The 9,787-nt window shown below is 38.8% G+C and overlaps 2 protein-coding genes across 2 annotated transcripts in view; one reads left to right on the forward strand and one right to left on the reverse strand.

Moving 5' to 3' along the window:
* The window catches only part of cd68 (CD68 molecule), a 6,139-nt gene extending 4,873 nt beyond the window's left edge, over positions 1-1,266 (reverse strand). Inside the window, exons 1-2 of the mRNA XM_005754724.2 lie at positions 1,128-1,266; positions 69-196 (exon numbers count right to left, since the gene is read on the reverse strand). Of these exons, the coding sequence (XP_005754781.1) occupies positions 69-196; positions 1,128-1,176 (177 nt within the window). The 5' untranslated portion in view covers positions 1,177-1,266. The remainder of the gene's footprint in view (positions 1-68; positions 197-1,127) is intronic.
* Positions 1,267-6,481: 5,215 nt separating this feature from the next.
* The window catches only part of ing2 (inhibitor of growth family, member 2), a 5,995-nt gene continuing 2,689 nt past the window's right edge, over positions 6,482-9,787 (forward strand). The window contains exon 1 of the mRNA XM_005754720.1: positions 6,482-6,771. Coding sequence (XP_005754777.1) covers positions 6,627-6,771 — 145 coding nt within the window. The 5' untranslated portion in view covers positions 6,482-6,626. The remainder of the gene's footprint in view (positions 6,772-9,787) is intronic.

Raw genomic sequence — 9,787 nt, forward strand, 5'->3', positions numbered from 1 at the left:
TTTGGAGGCTTGGTGGTGGTTTTTGGAGGCTTGGTGGTGGTGGTGTTTGGATGCTTGGTGGTGGTGGTGTTTGGATGCTTGGTGGTGGTGGTGTTTGGATGCTTGGTGGTGGTGGTGTTTGAACTGTCAAATTGACTTGCAGGGGCGACAGTTGCTGAAGGTTTGGATTTGTTTGTGTCTCCAGCCAATGACAGCGCTTGTGGGACAAAGAAACAAAGAATCCTTTTCAGCATTCATACTAATTCCAGACTAAATGAACTCTTACTTTACTGTTGCTGTATTAGCTGACTTTTAGTTACTTTGGGCTTCGGTAAGAAAACACAAACTTTCTTATTGCTTACATTTTTGCTTAAATAAGTTCTGGTTATGTATTTATTCACATTGTAGTTTTATCATTACATTTAATGAAATTAAACAAAATTAAGTTCCAATGTGCTTTCATTACCAGTTGCTCAAAATTCTGTTTGATGGGATCAAACAGTAGTTTGAGTAGAGTACAGCGGGATTACTCAAAGCTTCTATGATGGAAATGTGTGTGTATGTCTTTTCCCTTTCTGCTCTGTATTATTAGTCTGTATAGCACTTTGGTCAACCTGACTTGTTTTTAAATGTGCTTATAAATAAATTGACAAGATATCAGTATAAACAGTATTAAACAAAATAATTTTATTACAAATCAAGCAATCGATTTTCTTGACTGATCAATTAATCAATAAAATACGAATAGTGAAGTTATAAACTTTAAGGTAGGTTTAAGGTTTGTATTCGGTTGCGGAAATCATGTTCTAAAAACAACAGCTGTCATCTGTCAGCAGACATGTGACTCGGTCTTGCAACAATATCGAAAGACAAATTTCTGTCTCCCCCACAATCTAGGAAGTCCCTGTGAAGTAGAGTTTCACATACATTGTATTTCATGACAAACTCCGTGGGTAAGCACACACAGACAAAGCCTCATTTAGGCCTTTTTGTTTATATATTATATAACACAGTATCTTTGTAGACTCTAAACACTTACTGTGGCACTTGAGCAGAAAACTAACAGCGAGATCTGACGTGAGTTACGCCTTTCTTTTTCATATATGGATCTCGTTTATTTTAATATTAGTATTGTTTAGGGGTCTTACCTGAAAGCGCACAGCACGCGATAAAGACGAAAACAGCAGTCCTCAGCATGATGGCAAGTGCAGAGCAGTGGGGAACCAGGAGCTTTGGAGCAATGCTGTCGCGCCTCCACCTATAAATACCTCACTTTTCAAGCAGCAGGAAGTCCATGCTTAAAAAAATAAAAGCATCCGTATCCGCAGTCAGCGCTGAAAATGTACTATTCTGAGTAACAGCTTCTCATTCAGTAATTTTTTTTTTTCCGAAATAGGGCAAGCTGCCCTTGCAGTACTATAGTGCAAACCCCAACAATTAGACAGTCCTTGAGCGACGGTGGTGAGGAAGGACTTTCTTCTTATTTTTTTTTTTTTAGGACGAGACCACCAACAGAACCAGCCTCGTAAACAACGTGAAATTAAGGAATTACAAAATCCATTCTAGTAGTATACAAATAATAATAGTTTTTTCTACAGGCACTTTACTTTAAAGTTACGTTTAAAATGTGCAAAGTATCACTATGCTTCCCACTTGAAATTGATGTTTTGATAAATTATTAAATAGTATTCCGTTCTATATAATGTAATGTGTTTTGTTTAAGATCATGCGTGAAATTAATATTGTTGATGATTTTAAGTTTAAGAAGAGGTGGACAGAGAAATTTACTTTTCCAAGTGGACCGTTACAGCTTTTAGCTATACTGAGCTATACTGGTCCACTTGATAGTTATAGTCTATAGTCTTATTGTCGGTTATTACGGGAAGAGAAAGGAAAAGGAAAGAGAGAGAGAGAGAGAGAGACAACACATTAGGGAAACCACAGCAGCAACCACCATATGCAAAAGTAACAGTAACTCATGAATATTAAATTTTTATGAGCAACACACAGTATTAATAATGATATGTTTAGAGGCAGCAGCCAACCAATATAGCTGCATTTTACCACAGCCAGGAACGGGGATTTGACTTGTTCTGCAAGGAAACGTGAAGTATGAATTTTATTTTGAAAGCATCAACAGACAGAATAATTACGAGGATTTAAAACTTCAGAAATGAGCAACAGCAAGGAAACGAAACCAACAAGACTGCTAGCAGGAGGGAACCCACAGTCTCAGCGCTAACAGAAAGGTCGATGAGTAAAACAAAACTCCAGATTTCTGTCTGACACTCGCAAACACTCTCTTAAACGGCTGCTAGCAGTTCGCTTTTATTATTATTATTATTATTACTGCTAGTAGAAACTAATACTATAAACAGCATAATAGTAATAGTAGTAGCTATAGCGATAGGACTTTATATTAGTGGTAAAAAAAAAAAAGGTGTTGTTATGATACTGACAGTATTATTAATACAAAGCAGTAAGAATTAAGGTTGCCATAATTAAGCTAACATAACTTAAATCTAATGACAGTGCAGTAGTTATGAGCAGTGATGGTACAGAAGGTTCTAGTATTAACTATATAATCAAAGTTCAATACACACTCCAGGTCAAAAACAGAACAAACAAAAATAATGACATGCTACGGCACATATACTTAACACAAACATGGCTTTAAAAGAATATACGCATAAATACTGTGTCCTACAGAGTGAAAGGTGCGCTTAGTGTAAATATAAATGGTTAACTTTCTGACTGTTAGCATAAATAGACGGAACATGTCATGTAAAAACAGGAAATAAGGTGGTTCCCAGAAACACACAAGCAGGTGACACTGCCAGTCATCCTCGTGACGCTTCAGGATTGCATTGAATGCACCCAAACGTGTTAGTTTTTCTTTTTACATTTACAATCAGTGAAGCTACAGGTAACTGCACAAAAACCTCACTGAGGTTAAGATAGTGAAATAACTCAAGTATAAGCTGGCATGGCTTAACTATAAGTTCTGCATGTTCTGTGCATCATCAAACATACATTTTCTAGACAATAAAAATCCAACAAAAAATCCAACAAACCAGCTGCATTGTAGGAAGTAGAGGCGTGTTAATCCCCAAGGCAGGACACACACGCATGAATGTCAGACTGCAATACTCTTGCTAGTGCAGAAGATTAGGGAAAAGTCATTGAAATGATAAAAGTAGGAACATTTGCATACTGATAGATTTTTCTTTTCTCTTTAATTTAAAAACTGGACAAACATAATCTGCCCAAAACTGTGCCTGCCGTGTTGTTATTAAAAATGACTGCCATACAAAATAAAAGATTATATTTGCAATATTTTGAAAGACACAGACATTCAAGTAACCTTTGACAAAACGTGTATGTGTTCACCAGTGCCACCTTATGATGAGTTGGTGCTCCTCCCTCAGCAGAGAAGGCTGCAATTAACAAGGGGTACCCTGTTGTGTTTTCTGATTTTTAAAGAAATCCAGATTTTGTCCAGATTTAATTCATGTATGTTAGTAATCACAGCTACTACATCATCGGTACCTTTTTAACGGATCAAGACTTTCTTGTGGCCATTTTTTAAACAATAGATGTGAGATAGGCCTCATGTTAGTTTCTTTATGACCCGCAGTTGTTTGCACTTTTAGACCTGTGGTGAGCGTACAATGTTCATTACAAAGATAGCCTCGATGGGTGATGGCCAGACGGTTTTAAAGACAACTGTTTTCAACGCTCACTGTTTCATATACAACCCTTATTATTGCAGGGTCTTTACCCAAAAGCCTCTGTTGTGGTGTTTTGATGCTATATTAATAAAACTGAATAAACAAAAATTGAAATTGAACCCAATTGCAAAAAACTTGGGATGCTGTGAAAATTGTGAATTCAATTTAATTTTATTTATATAAAACAAAAGTTGCTTAAATGCACTTTATATTTTAAGATAAAGGCCCTAAAATAATGCAATGAAAACCCAACAATTAGATTACCCTTGGTGACAATGGGAAGAAAATCTCGCTTTTAACAGGAAGTAACCGCAGCAGAACCAGGCTGAGAGACAATTCAAAATATTAACTCCTTTTGAATTTGAGCAACACATCTAAAAAAAGATGGGACAAGGGTAAGAAGGGTGGAAAACTAAGTGTTACTAAAAAGGAACACCTGGAGGAACATTTTAACTAGATTCACTGGCAACAGGTAGTAATATGATGAGATGCCAAAGAACATGTTAGAGAAGAAAACCCTTTAAACAAAAAACATACTTCACATTTTTAGTACATCTGGGTATTTAACTTTAAAATAGTACCACAGTACCTAACGATGGAATATAAACTCCTTCCTCTTTGAGGCTAACAAAATCTTTTATCAGTTAATCTAATGCAGCACTCTTCCCCCTTTTTGTTATATCATCAGCCTTGAAGAGAATGGCATGATAGATTTCCACAATATATTTTAGTAATCTTTTTTTTTTAAGACTTTTAATGGTTTTAGTCTTGGCAATTTATCAGAACAGATTTTCTATTTTATGAGCTGGTTAGAACGCTTCCTGAAGATCCAAGGACACAATTTAAAGATTTGTCTTGATGCATGCTCAATCATCCACGTAAGGAAATCCCAAAAAGGTGATTCTGTTTATCTGGAAAAAGTGTTTTCAGTGGGAGAAACATTTTATAACTCATTCAGTCTCAGCTGACTGCAGGTTTCCCCAACTTTATAAAGAGTATATTTGCATAATGACTGAAACTACAAGCACTAGCAAAGCAAAAGGCTGTGAGGGCAGTTTCTTGATCATTAATATGTAAATTGTCATGATCAGTGGTGAAACACTAATCACCAATGATCATTGATTGACCATTGATCGGTGGCCATGAGTCCCATTCACAGAGAGTTGGGGAATGGCTGCAATCACAGCATTATAAGATGGTAAGATGATAACCCTTAGGCCCCCTCCTTGATTCAAAGATGGTCTTTCCCTTTTCACGTAAATGTAAAAGTTTTTGTCAGGGTGAGATGAAGTAGGACCCAAAATTGCACATGCAGAGGGAAAAGGAGGTTTAACTAAAGGCGAGCACTTTAATGAGCTGAGAAGTAAACTTGACATAAGCAGTAATACAAAACAAAACAGGAAACTAAATAAAAGCTGATTATAGCAACTCAGGTATGGATGCAGAGACAGACAGAGCTTGACATAGACAGACATGATTGGGGATGCTGGGAAGGAGGAGCGGGATTTTGAATTCAATTCTGAATTTCACAGAGAGCCAATGAAGCCAATACAGGAGAAATCTGCTCTCTTTTCTAGTCCTTGTCAGTACATTTTGGATTAACTGAAGGCTTTTCAGTGAGTTTTTAGGACTTCCTGATAATAATGAATTACAGTCGTCCAGCCTGGAAGGAATAAATGCATGAACTTGTTTTTCAGCGTCACTCTGAGACAGGATATTGGTATGCTGCGATTCCTCACAGCACTACTGGAGGCCAAGGTAATGCCATCTGGAGGAAGTATCTGGTTAGATACCATATTTCTAAGAATTTTAGCAACAAGTAGTTTTATTTGAATTTAGAAGCAGAAAGTTAGCGGCCATCCAGGTCTTTATGTCTTTAAGACATTCCTGCAGTTTAACTAATTGCTGTGTTATCTGGCTTCATGGACAGATAGTGTGTCAACTGCATAGCAGTAAAAATGTATGCTATGCCTTCTGATGATACTGCTTAAGGGAAGCATGTAAAATGTAAACAGAACTGATTCATCTGAACCCTGTGAAACACCATAATTGACCTTAGTGTGTGAAGAGGACTACATAAACAAATTGGAGTCTATTAGATAGATATGATACATGATGGTTTAACTACTGCTAGACTGAAAGCCTGTGGTGCATAGCCGATTAATTGAGATAGGTTGGTCATATTTAAGATTGACACATTAATTAATGGTACGACTTTTTTGAGGTGTTCTTGTAGAAATGGGGTCGAAAAAATGGTTTGGATGAAGTAGAAAGATCACTTGGAGAAAAAAACTATGGGAAGTCCTCTCAAACATACATTATTTTGTGGCTTTATGGCAAACATTCCAACTCAAAATGTAATCTAATATTTTGAGATTTTTCACATTTGATTGAACTAATAGCCATGGTAATGAAAATAAAACAAAATAGCCTTGAAACCTATATTTAAAATAAGAAAATTAACCTTTTTAAATTATGAAAAAAAAGCTTTCATGATATTGTTTTTTTTAACACTAGTGTATTTGAAATTCCGTCAAAACACACTTGTCTGTGTAAGCGTCACATTCGGACACAGATGGTGAACTAAACCTTTAACTGAAACATTAGGTCAAATGTGGGCTCTGCCTGAACTACTGCTACATTTCCCGGGAAAATATTATGATAATGAGGTCACTCTAAACCAATCCCAATACTGCAACCCCAAACGGACACGCCTTCAGCGGCGATAAACGAGAGAAGCGTTACAAAACCATAAAGGGAAAATACTCCCGCATGCGCAGTGGCTTTAGTGTTGTTTGAAGTGAACTGCTGCTTGGAACTGCCTTAGAAGCTGTAAAGTCGCCAAGCATTTGGTTTTAGCAATATATTTCCCTGTTTTTTTCACAGCACTTTTTGCCTCTATGCATCTTAGAGACGATGTTAGGCCACCATTTCCCAAATGCCGACAAGTCGCAACAACTGGTCAACTATGTGGAGGATTATCTGGAATGTGTGGAGTCGCTGCCCCTGGACATACAAAGAAATGTTTCTCTGCTTCGAGAAATTGATGCAAAGTATCAAGGTACTGTGCTTTCCTATTTCCTTGTCCCACGCGCGAATCGCTTTGTAAGCCTTTAAGGGCAGTGTCGCGTGCTGTGCTGAAATGGTGGAGAACGCACGAGCCCCGGGTTCCCATTTTGCAGAAAGCTTCATGTCCGTGATCGTTCTTACTTCCCGGAACTGAGATGTGGATACTCATACTGACGCGCAAAGTGTTTTAAAAAATGAGGTGGACATCCGTCAGCTAGCATAGCTCTGACATACTCCCTCTGCACCAAACTGCAGGGCAGAATGATTACACTTGATATCGGAAAACATGTACAGTATGACGTGATACACGAGCATTGTTTTAATAAAAGGAGTGTGGTGTCCCGCGGCAAAATCGGCCTAACATATTCCAAAAACTAGAACCTTATCTGTATAAAATCAACTTTTGAACAAGAGCAGTGTGTGTCCCCGCACGGTGTTTTCGCTGAGTACTCTTTGCGTGTGGAAACTACGCCTAAACTTGAGGATTTCTCCGCTTTTAACGAAGTCTATTTGTGTCACTAGACGCTGAAGTGAAATCTTAGAATAAAGACGTGCAGGAGATCAATAAGTGCGGTCATCTGTTTGTGAAGCCTGTTTGACGGCCGAGGTTAACGTCGCAAGCAGCTTGCATCGCTTTAATAGATATGAGCTGATCAGGTTCTCCCCAACAAAGAGTCGCTTTAGCTCATTTTCGCCTTGTCAGTGAGGTGTGTTTGGTTATGAAGTCCTTGATGGAGGCCTGGAGCAGGCGTTAACAAAAGCCTTCGGTACCGGAAAGCCTTTGCTTTGTTGCCTCGTGTTGACACAGAATAAGCAGCAAGTCCCTGACACTTCGGGCTGAGCGCGAATGATTATTTCATTTTTATATTCAGCAATATTCAGTGTTTATGGGCTGCTAATGCACATTCTCCGCGCACCGCTCTGCTCTATTAAGTGTGAACTGCAGAGCTGCAGGACAGCTGCTACTCGAGCCATCCCTCTCGCAGCAACTGACTGTCGTCATTTCCTGTAGGCGGGACCACACTGGGATTCAGCCCTCGCCCATGCTCCTGCTGTTTAGGTCCAACTCCAGTTTCACTTTAAGTAAAGAAGAGCCTGGTGCTGGAAGGTGATTTTGCAGTAATTTTACGCTGGGTGTCCCTAAAGTGCGGTCTGCGTATAAAGCCAGCTAGCTGGCAGTTAGTCACCTGTGTGCATTTCCAAAATCCCGATGTCCTGGTAACCTATTTGTAGGTTTCCCATCCCTGTGTGTCAGTTACCAACATCACGTGCTTCTGCTGTATTGCCAAACAGGTAATATTAGTTTACCTGGACGCCGTTCACTTGGTTGCCTGTCATTACTGAAGCTGGTCTAATGTCCCTGAGACAAGTCAAATGTTGTTGCTCGCTTTGCATACGTTCCTTAAAGTTGGAGCTGATATAGTTTAAACCACAAACCCACTTCAGCTACTTGGATTACTTTTGTCATGTAATGTTTAAGTGCCAGATGGAATTTTGTAAAACTAATTTGTTTTTAGGATTACTGAAACAGTGACCACTGACATTATTTCAGTGTCATTGTCTAGTATACGTCCACTTCTTTGGATGCTGTGATATCGAGCCATGTTAGCTTTGATGTTGAGGGAGCCTTGTTGTTTTTGTCTTTGGGCAAGTGATTTTATTTACTGAATTCCCAATAATGACGTACATTGACCACTAAAAACTCATAAATACATTGTCCATTGTTCAAAGAGCATTTGATCCACTTGACATTTAAAAACATATTTAACCATTACCATAACCCTTCCCGTTAGGGGTGGGCGATATAAACGATATAAATTTGGCCAACGATAGAGATCTTGAAGCTCTACCGCGATAGCGCATGATGATGATGTCATCAAGCTGTGCCTGTTTGAAAGCATCGACCAAATGCTTTCAACTGGTGATTAGGGTGGTTTGTCCCTAACCACCAGAATCCCTCACGTTAACTTTTATCGAGTGGAAAAAAAGTTGGCGTTCATCCTCCAGCTTCACTGTGCTAATGTTATGCTAACATAGCTGTGTCGCTAGCAATCACGTAGCACAACATTATATACCCTGTAGTCCAACTTCAGTAACCCTGCAAACGCCACTGCTGTTTAGTTTTCTGTCTCCATCCATCCATTCGCTTCCGCTTATCCTTTTCAGGGTCGCGGGGGCGCTGGAGCCTATCCCAGCTGTCATGGGGCGAAAGGCAGGGTACACCCTGGACAGGTCACCAGTCTGTCGCAGGGCTAACACATAGGGACAGACAACCATTCGCACTCTCATTCACTCGCACATTCACACCTAGTGGCAATTTGGATTATCCAATTAACCTATCCCCACAAGCAATAGTTTTCTGTCTTCATTTATATTGGAAGTGGTAGCAGAGCTGTACGTTTGAATTAGTTTCAAAAATCTCAGTCAGAACATGGTATGTCATGTTTAGATGGAAACCAGCGAGCTATCTTCCTGTTAATTTCTAACTCCGTTAAATTTAATAAATTGTGCTTTCATGGATGTTAAACTTAATTGTTACACCTGGTAAAGCAGCAACGCTGATGATTTTATTAAAGATGAAGTGTTCGTTTGACTTTGGGACCTGAAGCGGAAAGAGTTTTGGACCCAGATTACTCCGCGAAGCTCCTCACTACGGCAGCCGTAATGCTCTGACAATCCATCAAGCAGTGCACCTTACCAAAGTTGTGCTAAAACATTTTAACAGATTTCTGCACGCCAAAATCGATTCGAGGTCAGTAAGCATAACCAGAATTCATACATAAGGCACACTCTCGACTTTTGAGAAAATTAAAGGATTTTAAGTGTGCCTTATAGTGTGGAAAATATGTTATACAGAAGAAAAGAATATATCACGATATACAGGGAGTGCAGAATTATTAGGCAAGTTTTATTTTTGAGGAATAATTTTATTATTGAACAACAACCATGTTCTCAATGAACCCAAAAAACTCATTAATATCAAAGCTGAATGTTTTTGGAAGTAGTTT

This window comes from Pundamilia nyererei, unplaced genomic scaffold (genome assembly GCF_000239375.1).
Source record: "Pundamilia nyererei isolate P.nyererei 1_Seehausen unplaced genomic scaffold, PunNye1.0 scaffold00630, whole genome shotgun sequence".
Lineage (NCBI taxonomy): Eukaryota > Metazoa > Chordata > Actinopteri > Cichliformes > Cichlidae > Pundamilia > Pundamilia nyererei.